This window comes from Callorhinus ursinus, unplaced genomic scaffold (genome assembly GCF_003265705.2).
Source record: "Callorhinus ursinus isolate GAN/ISIS: 27379988/994484 unplaced genomic scaffold, GSC_fseal_2.0 scaffold58, whole genome shotgun sequence".
Classification (NCBI taxonomy): Eukaryota; Metazoa; Chordata; class Mammalia; order Carnivora; family Otariidae; genus Callorhinus; species Callorhinus ursinus.
This window is the reverse complement of record NW_027397120.1, coordinates 6412009-6434740: the sequence shown is the minus strand read 5'-3', so window position 1 is coordinate 6434740 and position 22732 is coordinate 6412009. Positions and strand designations below refer to the sequence as shown.

General features: G+C 42.0%; 1 protein-coding gene across 1 annotated transcript in view; it reads right to left on the bottom strand.

The window, feature by feature from the left end:
• ADAM12 (ADAM metallopeptidase domain 12) overlaps positions 1-22732 on the bottom strand; it is a 356418-nt gene that overhangs the window by 261102 nt on the left and 72584 nt on the right. The window contains exon 3 of the mRNA XM_025880175.2: positions 6740-6813. Coding sequence (XP_025735960.1) covers positions 6740-6813 — 74 coding nt within the window. The remainder of the gene's footprint in view (positions 1-6739; positions 6814-22732) is intronic.

Sequence of the window (22732 nt, the reverse complement as noted above, 5' to 3'; positions counted from 1 at the left end):
GCAAAATACCCACAGATCCCAAAGAAATGTCATGCCCAGTCCCACATGATAACCTTCCACAGGTCCCCTTCTGAGTGGATTCTGTTAGGCCCAAAAGTTGACCCTCCTGCAAGGCTCTGAGGACCATGCCCACTACAATCTATGTCTTGGTGTCCCCAACCCTTGCTCAAAGGGCAAGTTCTTGGTCCTTTGTTAGGGTTTTTCTATTCTGATCAAAGATCATCAATCTTCTAGCATTTCATGTATAAAAATGATCCTTTCCATTACCCCACACATTCAAACGCTCATCAGTTTCTGCCCGTTCCCCCCCCCCCCCCCACCATCTCTCATCTATTCCTTTCTGTGGATTCTCCATTGCTTGGGGCCATTACTAGCTCTTCCCTGTTCACCAGCGATAGCCTCTTATCCCACCCACTCTTCACCACCCCCAATCTCATCTTCACATGTAGCCAGAATGTTATTTTAAAAACTAAATTTTATCATGTCATTGCCCTGCTTACAGGTCTTGCTCCCACTGGGTACCGTGGTCCCTATGAGAAAATACTTAGGTCCTTACCATGGAGCATGAGGTCCCGTATGGGCTGGCTTCCACTTCTCTCCTACTACCCCCCTCTTGCCCACTAGCACACCGACTTTCTTAGTGTTTGAAACACTTCAAAGCTCCTTCCCCCTCCCAGGACTCTTATGCCTGCTCCTCCTTCTCTGGGAAACCTCTACCCTCTGCCCTTCTTTAACTGGCTCTCTCTGATTCACGGGTGGCTCAAATGCTTTGTCACACAGCTTCCTTTCCTGGGCCAGACTGGGTCTCATACTTGTCTTCCTCAGCTCTTAGCCCCACTGTCTTTTATTATAGTTTTGCGATGGCCCGTTTAGCCCTGACGTCCTTGACTGACCTCCAAGAGGACAAGGACTTGACCTTTTTTCTGTATCTCCAGTGCCAACCACAAGTATCTGCTATTAAATAAATATGTGTGAACAAATGACTAAGTGAATAAAGACTAAAGAATTATTACTAATCATTTGAATTAATAAAGATTTGTGGATCATGGAAGGGAAGCTGAGAGACAAAACCATGGACTAGAGTAGAATTTCGGAGATGTGGTTTTGTCCTTGCTAGTTCAGTCAATAATTAGAACCACTTGATGGATTAAAGCTGGAGGGTCTAACGGGCAGGCTGGACTTCCTCTGCAAGAGTAGAAATGGAAAAAAAATAGCACTCTATACACAAAAACTTAAAAATTTTTAATCCCTGAAGATGTCAATATTGTGAAATTAAGACTATTACAGCAACAGGAACCCAAAGGCTTAGCTAATCCTTTCCGGCTCTTGTCAGAATTGGGCTCTTTGGCCATCTTCAAGACTCATGGGCAAAGATTAGGCATAATCTGATCTCCACTAATTTAGGAAGTTTGAAACAGGACATAGTTTCAGTGAAGCCAAGGGTACACTTAGGTGAAATAACAAATATCACTGGGTCCACAGGAATAGGGCCCTGAGTCATTCAAATCTGATTATCAAAAACAACAGCAGCTCTGATCTTTCAGCACTCACGATACACAGACTTTTATTCCTTCTTGCAAACGAGAAAACAGAGAATGTAAGCAGCTTATTGTTGGAAGCAAAGCTGGGTTTCAAAGCCTTGTTTCTTGATTCCAAACCCTGTGTCTTTTCCCGAAGTTTTCTCCTTGAATAATTAGTGTCTTACACCACCCAAGACAGACCTTCAACCTCCTGGTGACTCACTTCTGGCTTGGTCCAGCCTGTCCACGTTCCTTCATTCACTCATATGGTAAGTGCTCATTGAGTCACTGAGTGCCTACCACCAGCCAGACCCCATGGAAGTGGGTGGAGGGCAAGTTGAGACCCTGGCCCTGGCCTTAAGGACATCTCTGGTTGGTGGGAGAGGGAAGGGAAGTCCAACGGTGGGAATGAGAACTGTGGCAAGCACCTCTCCAAAACCATGTGTGGAGCAGCACAGGGGGAGGGTTCTGGATATAGCCCAACAAGGTCACTGCACAGCAGGACAACAGCCACTCCGGTTTAGGGCCATGGGCACCCATGCACACACGCTGGTGGCAGTCACCTTAGCAGCCACCCTGCCTCAGGGGCTCACGTTGAGTTTGTGGGTCCCATTCATGAGAACTACGAGGAAATATCCTTCTGAACCTACAACGTTTATTTTCTGTTAACCCAAGCATAGGACTTTACATTTATCCCCATTAAATCCCATCTTGTTAGTTTTGGCCCACTGATCCAGACTGCTGATATCTCTATAATCCAGATCCTGCAATGCAGAGCAGTTACCGCCTCCAGCTTTGCATTGCCAAGAAGTGTGATCGATGCACCTTTTATGTCTTCATAAGGATGGCTCTGGAAATTGTGGGCCATGCCAAGGCCTTGTACACAACCCTAGGACCACTGACTGCATCTCAATCCAGCTGTCCAGCACAGTTTGGGTCAACACGAACAATAGATTCATATCCTCTGGGTAGTTATTTGGACAACTACTAACCAATCCAAAGGATCTCTGCACCAGCTACATTTCTCCCTCCCACATCATGACACTCTGAGAGATGTCGTCATATAAACACCTTCCCAGATATTTACACCCATGTCCGACCAACTTAAAATGTCCTTTCTGCTACTGTCTGAGTGAATATTAATTAGATTTGCCCCTTCGGAGATGTCTGGAGTTATTCCAGACGGAATTAAAGCCAATGCTAGAGTTCTTCCAGCGCAGAGACCCGGCAAAAATAAATTGAGCAGGCCATGGACTTACCCCGGCACCTGCCTTCTGTCAGTGAAGGGCCAAGGCTTAAAAACAGAAAGCTCGGTAGGTTTGAGAGATGCGGGGAGTGTGATCTACTGCCATCACCTCTAATTATCCTAAACTGGAAAAACGGATGTCTAAGCTGGCCAGCCTGTCTAATAAAGCATTTTGATCAAAGATGCAGTTGCACAGAGCACCTGTTTGAGGGATGGCCTGAGAGCCCACAGGGACCCAGGAGAGTTATGGAAGTCATAAAGCAGTCCCTGCAGTTCCGTAGGCAGACAGCAACACTGTAAAAAATGCTTCTCCAGGGAAGCTTTGAGACTCTTTAAACATTCAATTATGGCTATACAAACACAGATTTTAAGTGAACAGCATCCGATCTTTGCACAAATTAGGGATGCTAGGAGGCAAATAGAAGAGATTCGCTGAAACAACTATTTAATACAAATTCCATCCCATTTCATGGAGAATTGGTGTATGTGATAAGTTTCTGAGCAGGGTTAATTAGGTGACCCTCTTTTAGCATTAGCTTTGGATTATGGCTCTTATGATTGAAGGAACTGAGGCTACATTTATTTTGGTTATGATTTCCAAGCAGGTTTTTAATTAAAACAGATTTATGGATATTTAAAGACCCAGTATTCAATGGGCAGAGCTTCTTAGCCCTTTGAAAGTTGCTGGAGGTCCTTCTAAAACACATTTCCTTTTTATTAATAATAAATACTCCAATATCCTTCTTTTCAACCATTTTTAAGTTTTTACGGATTTCTTTTTCCTTCAGCGTAAAAAGTTTTCTTAATTTTAATAGTAATATTTTCTTTTATTATGTTATGTTAGTCATCATACAGTACATCATTAGTTTTTGATAGTAATGTTTTCTTGCTGCAAAACATGAATGAAGTAAATGTCTTCCATAATCTTACTAGTCAGAGATACATGCACATGTGTATAATTTTAAAATCAAAACTGAATACCGTGTAAAATACTATCTAACATGCTGTTTACATTGATTACATCATGAATGCTTTTTACAACAATGAAGATCCCCATTATTGCCTTTAATTGCTAACATAGAGCTCTATTTTGTGGCTAAGTCATAATTTAATCAGTCTCGTATTGATTTAGGTAAAATATTCTACAGTGAACATCCCTGAACACAGGGCTGATTCGCAGCCTATAGGCACGATGCAGGGCACTTACAGGTTGGCCTGTAAGTTCTGGTTGGCCAGGCTCTCTACTGTGCTGGTTAAATATTCACATTTATCTTGCTTGAACATTTGAGTTCTTAGAGCTTAATTTGGATAAATTCTCTAATTGGATCTATTGGGCCAAAGGCTATAAGAATTAAAAATTCTACTTTCTACTGGACAATGGATTATATTTTGTGTCCGGCAGCATCAAGAGCTGGAAGCATACAAGCATTTTATTCTACCCATAAAATTACAGATTTTTGGTATTCACGGTCTCAAAGGTGAAGTTCATATGAAACAGGTAATTTTTTTTCAACAAAATATTATGCTGAAGTATTTGGGGGGAATGCAACATTAAAATAGTAATATTGGCATGTTCTAATTATGAAAATGTTATTTTTAGCAGGGCAGAATCTCTACAACTGGCATAAGTAGTATAATTAAAATAAAGCCACAGAATGTCATAGGATCATATCAAACACTCTCCATATAATTTCTAACATGTAGGTTGACAGTGAGGTTGGGAAGAGACATACAAATCAAGAAGAGATAGTTTTATGTTTTCAACTTTTTTAATTTTGAGAGTATTTTGTGAAAGGCCCAGAATTAGAAGTGAGCAAATTAAGGAAGCTTTTTAAATGATCTTTTATACAAATTAGCCATTGTCAAATAGTCACTGTGTATTATACTACCTGCCTTAGTAGACAGGAAACCATTTTCAAAAAGAACCACGAATGAGGATATTGAGTCAATTCAGGGACTCAGAGAACCAGAAGGGTGCCAAGAGCTGTAGTTCTATATGGAAAAGCATGTCCATTATAAAGCTAAATGAAGCAAGTTACCAAATTGCGCACAGACCACAACATCCACTAGGAAGACAAAACAAGCAAAGCTTATTTATAAGGGAAACATGTCTTTGGACAATCACTAAAATATTCATCAGGGCTGTGTTTGGTAACAGAAGTATTTTCTTTTGGCCCTTTGATCTTTTGTTCCCCTACAATTTTCTGCATTGGACATGTATTACTTTTAGAGTAAAAACAAATAGATTAAGGTTTTTATTAAGTTGCTTTCTGTCCCTCTACCTGCCGTCCTACCACCATCCACAGGTCTGGAGTTGGCACCACTCCTGGTGTTCACCACATCCCCCAACACTCGGACGAAAGGAGCGGTTGCCCAAATCCAGCAGCAATCCTAAAACCTCATAAAGGCCATGCATCTCCACCAGGAGCCCTATTCTCTTTCGAGCTTCCAGGGAATACCCGTTCCTGGTGTTCCAGGTATACCAGGAATAACAGTTTCAGCTGTTGAGATATTTCAAAACCACATACAAACAGCAATTTACAAAAATTAAAATGTCCCACCATATTCTCACATGAAAAAAGAAAAAGTGCGTGAACATATTTACTTGGCTAAGAGAGACATATCAAAGGCAACAGAGAGGTTTCTGTTCAGCTCCCTGTTCATTCAAGACACGTGCCCGAACCTCTACTTTAAGACCATCAAGTCATGAGGAAGGCTAAAAACATCATTTATTGCTTACACACGCTTTTAATCCATTTAATGGTAAGGAGTAAACATACCAGATATATTAAAAGGCAGGTTGCTATCCTATTTTACCTATATTCATGTTAAGCATATTTATTTTTTTAAATGTATGTATTTACATGGATCTGTTTTTTTAAATTGCCGTTGGCCATGGTATTAGATACGGGATGGGAACGGGAGAACTGGCCATGGCGATCCCATTGATCTGACGTGCTTGTGACCCTCAGATCAAAGCACTGATACCGTAAGTGATCTGATCTGTTCACATGGAGACAGAATCAGATTTCGTGACACCCGTCTCTGGCAGAGCTCAGCCCAGTGAAGCCCTCTTATCTACATGATCATGTCAGCAAAAAGTCTGCATTTCACTGATGGTGAGGAATAGGCACCAGTGGTTCTGAAGATAGAAACTTCTAGAAGTTTTATCTATCTAGAGGATAGAAACTCCTTTTTCGAATCAAGCAGGACATGGTTAATTTCATTTACATCTTTAAATACAGATTACTTATTATGAGCACGCAGATCTTTCCTGGTACTAGTCAAATAGAATAGCATGGCGTCCTCCAGATCTAAGGAACCCAGCAGGCTGCCAGGGCATAAAGGATGACAAGAACAGAGCTTGTGTTAACTTATGCCTTGAAGCAGACAGTTTTCTACTGGGAAGTCATACAAAATACGTAATAATATCCATCTGCTCCAGGAAAAAAAAATAATAATACCATTTTTGGAAATGTAGATAGTTTTGCAAAAAAAGGTCAAATTTTTAAATAAAAAGATAAAATAAATACTTTGTGCCACTGGAGACAAGCTCTGAAAGATAAATAAACCCTTGGTATTTCTCAGGGAAAAAATAGAGGTTCTATTCATTTGAAGCTATTTCTCCTTATATAAGCCAGGAATTGTGAAAAGTCAACTAATTATGGAACGCTATTACTTGAACAGAAGATGCTTAAATTCTATCCTTGACAAATCAGGCTCTGAAAAAGAGAAACATCAGAACTATGAGAAAAACCTGCTGATTTACAAAGCTTTTTTTTAGAGTGATAAAATTCTTCATTTTTCCACTTCATTTTTTCAAGTTAATTCCAGCCTCAGATCCAAATTGGGATTATGAATCCGCGCATTTCATTCTGTTTCTCTAAATGCCAACGTAAATTACACAGCACTTTGAACCCACAGCTCCTAACTTTCTCCCATGGCACAGTACACAAGAATTAACGTGACTTACTCGTTTCTTTCCAGATGTACGATCAGTTCTTTGCTTTCCAGTTGCATTTGAAAATTCAACACTTCTGGATGATTCTGAAAGATAAATACGAGAAATCAGCTGAAACACATTTCACGTTGACTTGCCAACATTTGAATGTTCTGAATGCATATTCAACAGAGGGAGAGAAAAACACATTTTCTTCTTGGGACCATTCTGAGATATCCCAAGTAGAGGCGACCAGGTGAATGAGGATCAGAGTCTGGAGGATGCACCACCCTCTGGGATGACATGAATGTGGCCTGGACCCCTTTCCTTTGGCCACATACCCTTGAGATCCTTCTTGACTACCCCCACCTCCCACAGTGAATTCCTCCCTCAGTTTCCCTGTCTCCATAAATAGCACCTTCACTTCCCCAGCTGCTCACGTCAGAAATGTGAAGTCCTGCCCCAAACTTTCTCCCTCTCCAACTCCTCTTAATCCACGAAAAGGTCTTGCAGGGCTGCTCTCCAAAATACAGCTCCTGTTACGTCTTAAACCCCTCCACCTCTCATTGGGATTACCGCAAGGCCCTCCTAACCTGGGTCCCTCCATATCTACCTTTGCTTTCCTCCCATTCATTCTCCAATGGCAGCAGAAGCTTTATCTTCAAAAACACCTCCTCATCAACCCAACTCCGATTCTAATGAGCTTGCTGCACTGGTGTCCCACGATAAGATGCCACCTCTTTAATGTGCCCACCGCTGCCCGTATGGCTCTCGTCCTCACTCACACGGGCCTCACCGGCGGCTCAAACACAATGAGCTCCTCTGTAGTGCTGATCTTTGCATGCTGTTCCCTCTGCCTGGCATGCTTTCCCTCCAGGTCCTGCACTCAGTACCAGCTTTAACGTCAGTAAGTCAAGGAAACCTCACCTTGCTCCTCTGTCTCATCACGTGCCCCTCTTCCCAGGCAGGCTTTCTTCCAGTCTCCCATCCTTTCCCTCCTTGTGGAAGGAAGAACTTCTGGTGTGAAGAGGCACTATCATAACTCCAGAGTTCAAGGGACTTTTCTTATAACATAGCATTTCATCTATGCTATGGATCAACTAACTACATGTTACTATGTTATAAGAGAAGAGGGAGTATAAGCTCCAACATCCAACATTAGTTCAAATGAAACAAATTTAAACAAAAACCCTAACAACAGAAGGTCACATGAGTTTTGGGAAAAGGTTAAAACGTGCATGCACTCGTACAATGGGACTGGGACAGCATCAGTGCTGCCCTTTGCACATCTGGGTAGTTTCTGATGTTGAATATGGTAGGCATTAGCCACATATGAATTTACATTTAAGTTAATTGAAATAAAATGTAAAAATCAGTTTATCAGTCTCACTGGACACATTTCAGACTCAATAGCAAGATGTGGCTGGTCGCAGCCCCCACTGGACAGAGCAGAGCGACAACGTTCCTATCTTCACAGAAAGTTCAGACATTTCCATCTTCATTGAGCATCTCTGAGTCAATAATAAAGATCTAAAATTTGCAGGGCACCTGGGTGGCTCAGTCGGTTGAGTGTCTCCCTTCGGCTCAGGTCACGATCCCGGGGTCCTGGGACTGAGCTCTGCATCGGGCTCCCTGTTCGTGCGGAGCCTGCTTCTCCCTCTGCTTCCCATTCATGCTCTTTCTCCCTCTCTCTATCTCAAATAAATAAATAAAATTTTTAAAAAAAAAAAAAAAGACCTAAAATTTGCATCATCCAATTGCTGCCTGAGTAATAGACTATTTTAAATATTGGTGCCTTCAGGGGATATAATTAGGTGCAAACCCAAGTGGTTTTTTAAGTGCACATTAAGAAAGCTCTTCTCAATTTTAATTGATGAGTGATATTATTTTTAAAGGAGTTACTTAAGCTTGAGAGTTAAACTGGTAAATTTCCATATAAATGAAATGCTTACCTATATTTTCTGATTTTAAACAGATCTTGTTTTATATAGACTCATTCTAGCAAATGATGACACAAACATCCAGAATCTTGTAGAAGCCACACACTGTAATTGACATATTTTGACACTATCTGATGTTTATAAGAATTTTACGGGTTTCTGAGTGCTAAACTTTTAAAATTAATATTACTCTTCCCGTCCTATGCAACATTAAACACACATTATGTCTTTAAATTTTAATATAGCGCGTAAAAGTGCTTATAAGTTGTGGATTTGCTTTTGAGTCTGTCACAGGGACTTTTGCCTAAATTACCTATATTTTCTGACATTGAGATTTAATTACAAATACGCATAGGATGTTCTCTCCATGGCTTGCAACTTGTACTTATTAATGATTTCTTAGAAAAATGGGATTATTAAGTTTACAATAAAACATTAGAACAAAAATATGTCTCAATATTTTGTCAAGATGTGCCCAATATATGTATATGTATGTATATTTGAATTTTTATATGTGTATGTGTAAATAACTTACTTTAATTACAAATTGTCTTTGCCTAAGATATTGAAACCTGTATCACATTTTAAAGATGAATCCTGACAATATTATATTTGTGAATAAAAATAAAATATTTGCAGTACCCCTCCCCCCACCTCCGCGTTTAGCTAGTTTAAACATTACCATTTGTACTAATTCCACAGGAAGTCCCTACAGGACCTGTTATAACATTCCAATGTCAACATCTTTCAAATGAATACATTTTCCCCTAGGGAGGCAAAAAAGATTTTATCTGTATATTTTAGTTGGGATTTAATGGTACAGGAGAAATCAATGGGAAAAAGAACAGAGAGCTATTTTCATTCAAAACCACTAATCGCCTTAGATTGCTAGGTTTAAAAGCATGTATCCATTCCATTTTCTTTTGATTCTTATACACTGGAGATAATGAACTAGTGCTGGTTATATACAGCATTCCTTTTCTTAAAAATGATATATTGATTACCTTAATGGAACTGTGTCTTTTATTGAATGCTTAAAGAACTGCATTTGCTGAATCAATTCAATGCTAATCAATAGGCCAGCAATGTTTTGGCATCATCATAATTCCACTTTTTTAATTGGCAAAAGCATACCCAAAGAAGAGTATACAAAATGTATCACTACAATTTTATTTTTGGTTTTTTAAAAGATTTATTTTATTTATTTATTACTGGGGGGAGGGGCAAAGGGAGAAAGAGAGCATCTCAAACAAACTCTTCACTGAACACGGAGCCCAACAATGTAGGGCTCAATCTCATGACCCTGAGATTATGACCTGAGCTAAAATCAAAAGTTGGGTGCTTAACTGACTGAGCCACCCAGGCGCCCCACTACAATTTTAAAAATAATAATTATTAGCGTACCTACCACTCAGCTGAAAAATAAAAATATTACCAGAATCTTAGAAGTCCCTTGTATTAGTTTCCTAAGGCTGCCATAACCAAATACCACAGGCTGGGTAGCTTAACCAATAGAAATTTATTTTTGCATACTTCTGGAAGCTAGAAGTCCCAGATCAAGGTGTCAGCAGGGTTGGTTTCTTCTGAGGCCCCTCCTCTTGTAAATTCCTCATGGAAACTATGTGGGCAGGCTCCCCCAGATGGTGTGCTCAGACAGTTCTGCAAAGTAAGGCTCCAGCCAGGACCCCACCGCCCATCTCCCGGACCCTCAATTGCCCTGCCCTCCCTCTGAGATCAACCACAGGGCATCTGTCCAGCACATTCTACTTAACTCGAAGTATGAACAGATGATTAAAAGTGATTTATTAATTAGCTAGGGTTTCTTCCACGTTGTGTTGCCTTTCTTTAATCTGTGCAATTGGGAGCTCCCCCAAACTTGAATTTAAATTATTTCACCCATGGTGGCTACAAAATATCTCTAGTCAATACATGTAACTTTTCATGGATGCAGGGATGCCTCCGACTGCTTCTTCTCAGATGGATGAAATGATACACAGCATCATCTCCTTGGTGTTTCCATGTCCTTAAAAAAACAGCCAATTTTCGGCAACTTAGAAAAGTTCTGAACCAGATCATGAAGTTGAAATAAGGTGGCCGTGAGCCACCAGAAGGAAGGGAATTACAGGAAAGAAAATACGATGTAGGGTAAGTAGCCGAGTCCACTCCCATCCTGGCTTCTCCATTACCCTTTCAAAGATGATGGTCAGTTCTGACCCATACTCACTCGTCTCAACTGTTGACACTGGAAGCTCAGAGGGATCTAATTTTTCAAGCAGAACAACAATATTAAAATACTGCATTTGAGGGACTCTGAAATAACGAGATCCCTTTCCAGCACTAAATAAATGCTTCAGACTACAGCCTTGGCATTCATGGGGCACAAGGGAGTCATTTATTGCTATGAATATTTAGAGGCAATCTTGATTACCACTTTAATATTAGTGGGCTAGTTCCAGAGGGGGGAAGATACGCACACCGCAGAATTGAGAGAGGGCAAAATTGAATTAACTGCAGGATAGCACAGGAAGGAGTGAAGGCATTGCAGTATCATAATGGGGTGTCCCTGGCTCGGGGCCTTTTACTTATTACATAAATGATGATAATGTTTATTCAGGAGTCATCGATCATTTTTGTTCTGATGGAAACTGACCTTAGCAAACACCTTGTCAAAAGATGCAGAAGGGCATATATTAATCTCAGGTAAAAACTGCTTTTGAAATATAGGTAATGTCATTTTTAAGGTTTCTGTGGGTTAAAATGTTGGATTATTTTTAGTACAGACTCTCCTTAAGGTACGTGTGTGACATGACGGGTTTACAGATTTTCAGCCTGCTTCTCCCTTCCCACAACAAAACTCACCACCTCACTGCCACTGGCATGGCGTGATGCTCGTAGTTCAAGTTCTGTATCCTGTGGCTGCTAGGGTGATCACTAATGCTTAAATTTGCAGCAGACATTTTTGATTTTCATTTTAGATAACTGTAGCTATAGCCCAAACATCTTAAAATGCTTACTGATTCACTGAAATGTTGCCAGTCACCCACTGTGCCTCTGTATGCCAAGGGTTCGTAGTCCCCCGTGCACTGTGCTCTCTGGCTGAGGATAATGGCTGATTCTGAAGCAGACACGGTCATCTGCCCCCTCCTGGAGCTCACTGCTGGTTTGTAAGAAGACAGTGACAACATGACTTAACAGGAAGCAATCTGGAAAACACTACAATGCAGGTTTCTCAAACTTAACACATCTAAAATTCATTTCTTATTTTACAGCCCCTCCATCCATTCCAAAGAGGAAGTTGGGGAAAATCAAATCAATGCTAGCTCTCCATCAAAGCTAGCCCAGTGACAATGCTCTCTCTCTCTCTCTTTTTTAAAATATTTTATTTATTTATCTCAGAGAGAGAGAGAGCATGAGAAAGGGGAGGGTCGGAGGAAGAAGCAGACTCCCCACTGAGCAGGGAGCCCGATGTGGGACTCGATCCTGGGACTCCAGGATCATGACCTGGGCTGAAAGCAGTTGCTCAACCAACTGAGCCACCCAGGTGCCCCAGACAATGCTCTCTCTTAAAACCTGTCAACGGTGGCCCACTGTACTTAGAATAAAACCATGGCCTTCATACCATGAAGGGTCTGGTGTCTGCTCACCAGGCTTCCAGCACACCATTGAGCTGGCCAGGCTCTAACCCACTTCCAGGCCTCTCCACCTGCTGACCCTCTGCATGGAGGTCCTCTCTGGGCTCCAGTGCCAGGTCTCAGGCCGGATACTGCTGCCTCAGAGAAGCAGGGGCCATCTTAGTGGGGCTCTGCTCTTGCACGCCCAGTTCCCACGCTTCGTAGATTCCTCATTTGTGATCATTTATTGGTGTGTTTATTTCACTTGTTGACTGGGTATCTCCTAGCAAAACAGAAACTTTGCAGGGGGAGGGGATTTTTTTTGGTCTTGTTCCACATTCTGTTCCCAACACCCAGAACAGGAGCACCTAGAAACATCTGTGGGATGGGGGAAACAGGTACAGAGGCTGTCAGAGGTGGCAGAAGGAACGCGGTCTGAGGGGTAGTGAAGAAACCCCAAAGCCATAAACGTCAAGTCAGAAGGTATGAAAGGGACATCTGGACTCTCCTGCCCAGGTGGAGCTGTCCCCAAACAGAAGCCTATGGTCTGTTCCTCTGACCCTAATGGACTGCCTGCCTCGCCCCTGGAGGCTGATGTCCCTCGTGGACCCAAGTGGCCAGACAGAGGATCCCTTTACACTGGGACTTTGACTATGGAACTGGTCCTTTGACTATGACTCGCATTCCGTTCCTCTAAAGAGGGTGGGTAGCACTTGCTGGAAGCTGAATTCTTTACATTTATACTTGGGACTGATAAAAATGTCTAGTTCCTAACACCCTCTTGCTCCTCCTGCTCAGTTTCTTTGGACCTTAATGATAAAGAATCCAAATCAGGGAAGAGGCGGACAGAGCGGGAGGCAGAAGGGCATGTGATGTTGTATAAATCAATGTGAAATATAGGGCAGACTGACAGGGCGCGGGTAGGAAGAATCAGAAATCAGAGCCATGTCAAGGTGAGGGCGGGTGCTGAGCAAAGTCAGGGTCGGACGGACTTGAGGAAGACTTGTTTGCTGGTAATAACTTACTGGTTATTAACTATCCCAGGCGTGGGGACCATTCCCTGGATACGTGGTGACATGGAGGCCTGGGAGCAAGACCGGGTGGTGACATGGTAGCTCTGCGGATGAGGCCCTGTGGTGACATGATGGCGAAGTCAGGCTGCTGAAATTCACCTTTGACCACTCTGCTGGGCCTCAGTTTCCTCACAGGGAAAACAGGGATAACCGTACTGTTTCTGTCTCTCAGCGTGGGTCAGCAGAATAATGGGGCCTCAAAGACGTCCTCAACCCTGGAACCTGCAAACATGTTACCTTAGTTGGAAAAGGGGACTTTACTCATGTGACTAAGGACAGGACTTTGGAAGAGGAAGGTTATCCTGGATTATGCGGATGGACCCAACGTAAACGGTGAGGCTCCTTAAAAGCGCAGAACCTTTCATTGCTGGGGTCAGAGAGATGCAACACACAGTGGCCTCCAGAAGCTAGGGATGGCCATCAGCTCACAGCCAGCAAGAATGCCAGGACCCGGCCCGACGCCCTCGAACAGCAGGATTCTGTCAACATCTCAAATGAGTCAGAAACAGATCCTCCCCTAACGCCTCCACCAAAAACAGCAGTCCTGCGAACACCTTGATGTTAGCCTGGTGAGATCTGAAGCAGAGAACACAACCGAGCCGCCGGACTTCTCATCTTCAGAACTGAGAGCTAGTCAGTGGGTGTTGTTCTGAGCCACTTAAGCTGCGGTCGTTTGTCACAGCAGCAACAGGAAACTGACACAGTCAGGAGAGACTGCTATGAGACTCCAATGGGAAATGTCTGTTGGGAAACCATCCCGTGTGATAAACTGAAAATGCACGTGTCTTCTAGAAATCCAAAAACGAGTGAGACTTCTTCACAGAGAGACTGTGACAAATGCCCCATCACTTATTATTTATTGCATTTACCCAAAGCGCAACTCTTTTATGTCTTTTGTATTTAGATCTAAATAAGGTTTTTTTGGTGGGTTTTTTTTTTTTTTTTTTTTTTGACAGAGAGAGAGCACGCACAAGCAGGAGGAGTGGGAGAGGGAGAAGCAGGCTCCCCGCTTAGCAAGGAGCCCGACGTGAGGCTCGATCCCAGGACCCCGGGATCATGACCTGAGATGAAGGCTGACATTTAACTGACTGAGCCACGTAGGTGCCCTAAACAAGGTTTTTTAAGTTAACAAGTTTTCAAAAAGAAATATTATACAGTCATTAATTGGGGGCCTAGTTATGAGCCAGGTACCGTGCCAGTTCCATATGGGAAGATCTTATACCTGTACCATCAGTACCATAGAAGGGATGGAAGATTCTGCAAGACCCACGGGGATACCGCAAAAGACAGTGGATGCCCTTCATTTTGATGTGAAATATTCTAAAGGAAGTACTTTCTAAGATTTACTTACTGATATCAGGGACATAATATTAGAAAGCACAGAGCATTGCTTTTCGGAATGACTTGTCTCGTCTTGAAAGACACAGCCATAAAATAACATGCACTGTGTTTATTAACTGGAAAGCTTGGTTTTCAATTCAAAGTTCATTTATCTAACTAATTTGATGTCTGGAAACATTCATGTACCATATTTTTCTGCAACACCATTTCAAAACTGTCAGTCAGAGGGAGTTCATAGCTTAAGTTGCTAGTTTGTTTGCATGCAAGCTGTCTTCCAGGGAGACTATCCCATTCATATGTTGACTGAGGCCCATTTATAAAGCATCGCTGTAATCTCTTTCAAATAAACATTAACAGAATATAATAAGCCCTTTAAAAAGTAATCCTGCTATCGATCAGAGGCACTGCCAAGTCACTGTGTACTAATGAAAGCCCAGCGCAAACAAGTTTTTCTATTACAAACAGAATTACAGCTAATTGCTAATTTTTTTTTTTTTTAAATAAAACACGCTCTAAGTGCTCCATGAAAACTCACGCTAGAAGCCACGCAGAGATCTAGGAGAATTCGCATTTCACAACTTCAGACAAAAATTGGAGTGTGACTCTCACCAGCTTTCCCTATTGCTCGCCTGTCACACTGGTTCTTGGGGTGTTTGGGCCTCAGAATCAGGAGGAAACAGGAGCAGCAGAAAGTCCTCCCAGTCAGGAGGACAGCAGAGTACCGGCTGTGGGTAGGGATGGTCCAGCTGGGCAACCGAGACTCAAGAAGAGCAAGCCAGGCACTCCAGGGGCCTCTGGGCGCCACCACGCGAACCTCCCTTCCCTGGGTCAGCAGGACTTAACATCTCTGGAGCATACAGTTTTCTATCTTCAACCTAGCTCCATTCTGGGACAAAGAGGTCCTCAACTGGTACGCTTTGCTGAAGGAAAATTTAAGTCCAACTCTCTTCCTGTTAAAATATTAGTGAAACCGACCAGTCATAAATCCAGTGACACTTATGGCCAACTTTGTCCTCTACCTTGAAGAGTCCCGATTCCAAATCCCTAGCTCCGACCTCTCTCTTAAGCCCAGATGTGTTTGTTGCAAAGGCCCCACAAGCCATGTCCAGTGAAGGTCTTGCCAGCAACTCTAATGTGCAGGTTAAAACCCACTCACGTCTCACCTCTCCCCTGCCAAGTGCACTCCCCCAAGTGCATTCCTCATACTGTGACCCCCACCGCTTCTCGTCCCTGTCGTCATCATCATCCTCAAAAGGCCACATGCATACCACCCTCTGACTCCTTCCTTCCTCCCGGTCATTCGTTCAACTAGTGGCCCAGCTCTGACCCTCTCCTCCCCTCCCCCCACGCACCTCTGCAGCTCTGCGCCTGCTGTGTGGTCCCCACCCAGCTCTGCTCTGGTCACTCTCTCAACAGCCCGCGGTCCACATTGTTCTCGGGCTGCTCCATGACTGCAGGGCTCAATTACACTTCTCTCCTCCACCCTGAGCACGACATCCTGGGTCCTCAGCATCCCTGACTCCTGAGTCTGCCCACTCTCCCTCCACCCCTGCTCACTGTGCCAGAGCAGGTTGCCAAACATTTTCTGTAAAGGGCGAGATAATAAAGAATCCGTATTATAAATAAAGACTTCAAGCTCGGTGGGCCTTACAGTCCCTGCCACAATGCTTTGACTCTGCTGCGGCAGTGCACCCACAGCCAGAAACAAAAGGTAAATGAACAAGCGTGGCTATGTGCCAGTAAAACCTTATTTATGGAAACTAAAATCAGAACTTCATATAATTTTACGTATCATAAAGTATTATTCTTTTCTTGATATTTTTGTCCAGCCAATAAGAAGGCTAAAAAAAAAAATTCTCGAACCTGAGTGAGCACCAAAACCACCTGGAGGGCTTATTGAAACCGACTGTAGGGCCCATCAGCAGATCTGGGATGAAGCCCAGGCATTTGCGATTCTCGCAAGTGCCCAGGTGATGAGGGTTCTGCCCACGTGGGCACCACGTTTTCCACACCACTGTGCCAGAAAAGTGTGGTTTGATGGGGCAGCAACTCATGAGGTCCCCTCAGCCTGCAACTATCGATGGTTTGGCCCCAAATGCGTGCACCCAGCGTTGTCAATTTGATTTAGTTCCTAACATCTAACAGGAGAATTCACTGACAAATCTGGACAGGAAGCTTCTCAGAGGGGAAAAACAGGGGGCAAATGGCAACCCTGGGCTTGCACATCAAGTGGCGACAATTGGCTAAAACCAAGCAGAAGCTGCCAGTTCTCCCAGACCCACCATACCCTAGTGTGTCGGTCCACGGAGGCCCCAGGGCATAGGTAATCTACCATCCTATGCCTGGCCGGCCTCATTCGTTCATAACATCTGCCTGGCCCCTGGTGGCCTTCGAGTTCACTGGAATCTCTGGGTTAAAGTTAGATAGGATGAGGGCAGAAATAGGATGATCGTGAGAATGCACAGAAGGACTGGATGAGCACGCCTTTTCTTTTCTTGCCTTCCCCTCTACTTCCTGAACTCTGCCCCATCCCTTAGGATCCCTGAGATGCTCCTGACCTCCCAAGCTCTCCCCAGTGGCTCAGGTAGAACCCTCTTCTCTACATTGGAGACTATACATCCACATTCCGCCTGGGGTACAGTTGTTTCTGTCCATGGGCTTTATGCTCACAGAGCTATAAGCTCCCTGAAGCCTGAGCCAACTCTGAGAAACCATCAAGATGCCTCAAGTGCTGCCTTCTTGAACATACAGAGTACGAAACTAATGCTTGTTTGATTACCTTGATCAATACATTAAAAAATATTGCTCACTCATTCCTTCATCAAATATGTACATGTCCTAAGTATAGGCTATCTAGCCTGCTAACCAATCTTGACCTTTGCTACAAAGCTCAAGTTTATTAAAATATCTTATTTTGCTGAGCAAATGAATATATTGGCTATTTTGTTGTTGATGTTGTGCTGACAGAGTTAGGTATTTAAATTCATCCTTGTTACACACTGTTCTAGAACCAAAGTAGAAAACCTAGCCCTTGCCGGGAATGAGGCTGGAAGCATCACACGTGCATGATCACCAAATCCTTAGCCTACTTTGGGCCTCCCTTAGCGCATCTTAAACTAAACCCTAAGAGTGTAAATGAGGCAACATTGAAAGGGGCCACTGTGGAAACTGCAGGATTTCTACCAGGACAATACTGGCTGCCTTCAAGTGGATATGAAAAACGAAGTTCATGGTCAGTGCTGTCGTTTTCCATCACGGGCTGGCCACGGCTTTGCCTTTGGGAGGACAGCCAGGAGTGCACAGGGCTCCCGCCCGGTCCCATGGGAAGAGGAAAGAGTGGCTACATTCCTATCAACAACCTTCCAACAACTATGCAAAACTAGACAAATAATCAACCTAACTGGACATTAATACTAAGTAATGTTGACCTGACAAAAAGTGAAAGAGAAGGAAAAGAGACAACTCAGCTAGACAGACGTAGCACATAGGTATGAATAATTTGTGACTGACCCACAAGATTTTTAACCAAGGAAAACCAAAATCCCCTTATTTTCTAGGGACAGAATGTCATACAGGGATACCAGAAGTCTTGCTGAAAGATCTCTTATTTGTAATAATTTCAAAGAAAATAGTTCAGAAAAGATTTCAGATGAGTGAGTTACTAGTTAGAAGAAATTCTGTATAAACAAAATTGTGTGTGTCTATATTTTTCTTAAGTATAAAACAAGATCTTACTCGTAAGTGCACGGAAATAAGGAAATGTAAAAAATTGCTGTATGGTCATCAGGTTTAAGTTAAAGGTTTCCCTGCTCATTTTTATAAATAGAAAATCTGTGTTTAGTAGAAGATAAGAGGAAGTGGCCAATTAAGTCCACCAACAGCTGCCCCCTGAACTAGAAATCACTTTTTCATTATAACCTCCTCACCTCCCCAAGGAAACTAGGATCACAAGACCTGAGGTCAAATCCAAGACCCATGACTAATTACCTCTGTGACTTAGTCATAGTTAGCCTCACTGAGCTTGTTTCCTTGCTTGTAAATCATAATCATACCAGCTGGGAGGATTAAATGGCATGGTTTATATGTCAATAGCTGGACAGGGCTAGCACATGGGAAACACGTAATGGGATTGACAATAAGGATTATACCACACTGTCATTCGTATTGATCATACCTCTGTTTCTTTTGTCTAAAAATATATTTTTGCCCTCCAATGCAGCAAAACATGCCCGTTCTTACAATCTAGTTTCCATTTCGTTATAAACCATAACATCTCATCACAAAAATACACATAAAGACATATTTATTTTTGTTCTTCTACTGGAATTGTTGAAAAAAAGAATTATTCACAAGAACCTCATCCAAATGGTCAATCATAGCTATCTACTAAGAAAAGAAAGGTTAGTGAATCCCTTCTCAATAATTCTCGGGGACTCTCTCCCTCCCCACAAAAACATTCACATGCTCCTACCTTCATTCCACCTGTACTGTATTTTATTTATTTATTTATTTATTTTTTGCCTATCCAGAAGGGTGTTGTCTGTAAAGAAAAACAAAACAAAACCATGGAATGTGGAGTGGACAGAAGGCAAGCCAATCTCTTTTCATCTGACAATAAAAGCTAAGAAGAAACCATGGTGATAAAGCACTAAACAACAGGGAAACATACACACACTCTGTGGTTAAATCATGCATCTACACACTGTGTCTGCTATAAATGATTCAAAGTCCTGGCAGGTAGATTTCATGAAAGGCAGTGGCTGAAGAGAACAGCAGGCTCATATCCATTCCTGTTTGTGGGAACCCTCAGGAAATATGTGCTAAAACATTTTTGAAAATAAAATGCTTGGCAGGTAAATTCCTATTCCTTAATTTTGAATATCCTGTTGAAAAGAACTACATTTTCAAGCCAGAGAGGGAGACAAACCATAAGGGACTCTTAATCTCAGGAAACAAACTGAGGGTTGCTGGAGTGGAGGGGGTTGGGAGGGATGGGGTGGCTGGGTGATGGACATTGGGGAGGGTATGTGCTATGGTGAGCACTGTGAATTGTGTAAGACTGATGAATCACAGAGCTGTACCTCTGAAACAAATAATACATTATATGTTAATTAAAAAAAGAACCTCATTTTCAAAGTCGTGCAAAGTTATCAGTCCCTCCCCCAAATACATCTTTTGCAGGAACTACACAACCCTGCTCTTTCCACTGTTTTCTACCTGATATGGTTATAGACCAATAACCATTGTGGGACTCTATTCTGGAATCATGTCAAGTGGATCAGGTTCTTAAAATGCAACCATGGTTGTAGTATTTCAGATATAAGTCACCTAATTTAGAGTACAGTGAGATTCCTTATCCTCCTTGATCTCTACCTTCAAGGTCTATAAATTTGATCCAGGACTGCATTAGCTTTTCATCTACTATGATCCCTGCCCTCATAGGGATCAATTGTTCTTATACTAGATCCCCATCCTAGAACTGCTTACTTTTTTTTTTTTTTGAACTGCAGGCCTTGTTATTTTACTTATTGATTTATTTTATGAGTTTTGACCCATAGTTTCAAATTATTAAGAACTTTAAAAGCCACAACTCTTTTTGCCTAACCTGGTAGCTACTTGGTGTTGTGCCAGGCTTATTAAAGTATGATATTCCAGTCTTGGTGAGGTGCCAAGAAATGGGCACTTTCATGCACAGCTGGTACAAGTGTAAATTGGCATAGCCTTCCATGGTGCAATCTGGAAATAGTTATAATACCCCTTTAAAATGTACATATATTTGCTTCAATAGTTCTCCTCTTAAAAATTAATCTAAATGAAATAACCAGAGAAGCATGCACAGATATAAGCACACTTAGCAGAGTGTACTGAAAAGTCAGAAAACACCAATATGTTTACCCCAGGGGAATGGTTACAAAAACGACACAGGAACCACACGACATGATATTACAAAGTCATTAAGTTGCTGCAATGGGGATGGGGAAATTCTGTTTCTGGTGATGATGCTCTGAATAATTTGGACTCATCCTCCCGTTGAAAACAACTAGAGAAGGTGGGCAAAATGTATAAAAATTCTATTTGAAGACAACGCAGAGTTTCCAAAATAAGGAAGAATTATGGGACCATGACTCAGGTAGAAAAGGAAACCCATGGTGTGATACCAGAAGTGGAGGTTAACTTTTCTACTTATGACATCTGCAGCTATTAAAAGAGGCAGCTGAGAGTCTGAAAGTTGAGCAGAACTTCCACCAGATTCACAGGGTGAAGGGGACAAAAACTGGATACCAGAGTCTGTTAAAAGGTGATACAGATAAACCCCTCTGACTCTGGACTTTGGGTTGGGATTTTGAAATGCTATACTCTAGGAAAAAGTGTGAATCAGAAGCAGACTAGTCCTCACAGAAACTGAAAGCAGCTCAGTCCTTGATCTTGAGTGGCCCAGCTTAGACACGAGCCATATACAGTGTCTCAAACTATTTTTGTACATCTCATACATACTGTCTGACGCTCAGAAAATAACCAGGCGTAAGTGGACACCAAGAAGAGGACACGGAAAACCAGGAGAAACAATAGGCAATAGAAACTGATCTGTAGGAGATTCAGTTGATGGAGCCAACAGAAACAAACATGAAAATGATTATGCTAATATGTTCAGGAAGTTAAAAAACAAAACTTTCAGGAGAGAACTAAAAATTCCTGTATATTCTAGAACTGGAAAGTACAATGCAATGAAAAGTTCCACAGCAGTTTAAACACAGCTGAAGAGAGAAATGGTAGAGTGGAAAATAGGTCAGAGAAAATGTGCAGGACAAAAGAATGAAGCACATAGAAAAGAGCTAAGGAGACCTACAGGACCTGGTGAACGGTCTACGCATGCGCAATCAGAGGCCCAGAAAATGAGACAAGAGAAAACACAGTGAAAACAATATTTGAATAAAACATAATGAGGAATTTTCCAAAATTGGCAAAGACATCAAGACCTACATTTTAAAAAACACCATGCATCCCAAGTACTATACATAAGGAAAAACCACACCTTTACCTAACAGACTAAAACTTCTGAAAAACAGAGATGAAGAAAAAATATAGCATCTTGAACAATAATTGGCAGATGACATCACAGAAAAACAATGGAATATATTATAGTGCTTAAAGGAAATAGTTCCTACCTAGTGTTCTACATCCCATGAAATATCCTTCAAAACTGAAAGTTAAATAAAGACATTTTCAGACATAAAAATTTAGAGAATTCAAAAAGCGACAGACTGCATTAAAGGAATACTAAGGGCTTTTCTTCAGACAAAAGAAAAATTACCCTTGACAGTTGCTTGGTGATGCAGAAAGAAGTGAAGAGATAAAGTTTAACGTGTGGGAACCTTTAAATGAAAATTAAAGGTCGGGTGTTATATGCAGCTAATGAATCACTGAACACTACATCAAAAACTAATGATGTACTATATGTTGGCTAACTGAACATAATAAAAAAAAAAAAAGAAAATTAAAGGCAGGTTGCAACAATAACAAGAGAGACAGGAAGCAAATATAACCCAATGAATGAGTTTATAGGAGTTTACACAGCTTCAACGACTTCATTTCCAGAGACATATTGTTCAACCGGAAGCAGCGGCTTTCATGACCCCAGGTATTGGTGTTTCTATCTGAAACTTTAGTCACTAGAGATATCGTCCAGATTTCTTCTGGCTACACCTTTCTTTGTTGTCATGCATTTATTCAACAAATCTATTAAGCATCTATTACATGCCTCACACTGTGTAGGGAACTGGGACCACAGAGATAAAGACAGCCACTTTATCGATGAAGAAGAAAACCTCAGGGAGATTAAGCAACTTGCTCAAGGTCACCAGGGTCATAAGGGACAGAGCTGAACCCCGGTTCTATTTCTCTACCATACATTTTTTTACTAAGCACCCCTTACTCTTTAAAAAAAAAAATACCATATATACGAATGCTAACTGGAATTGATGCATGTTATTCTTTCTCTCTCATGCTTTGTTGCCATTAACACTCAGCTTTTTTCTCTCATATCCCTATACCACTATCACT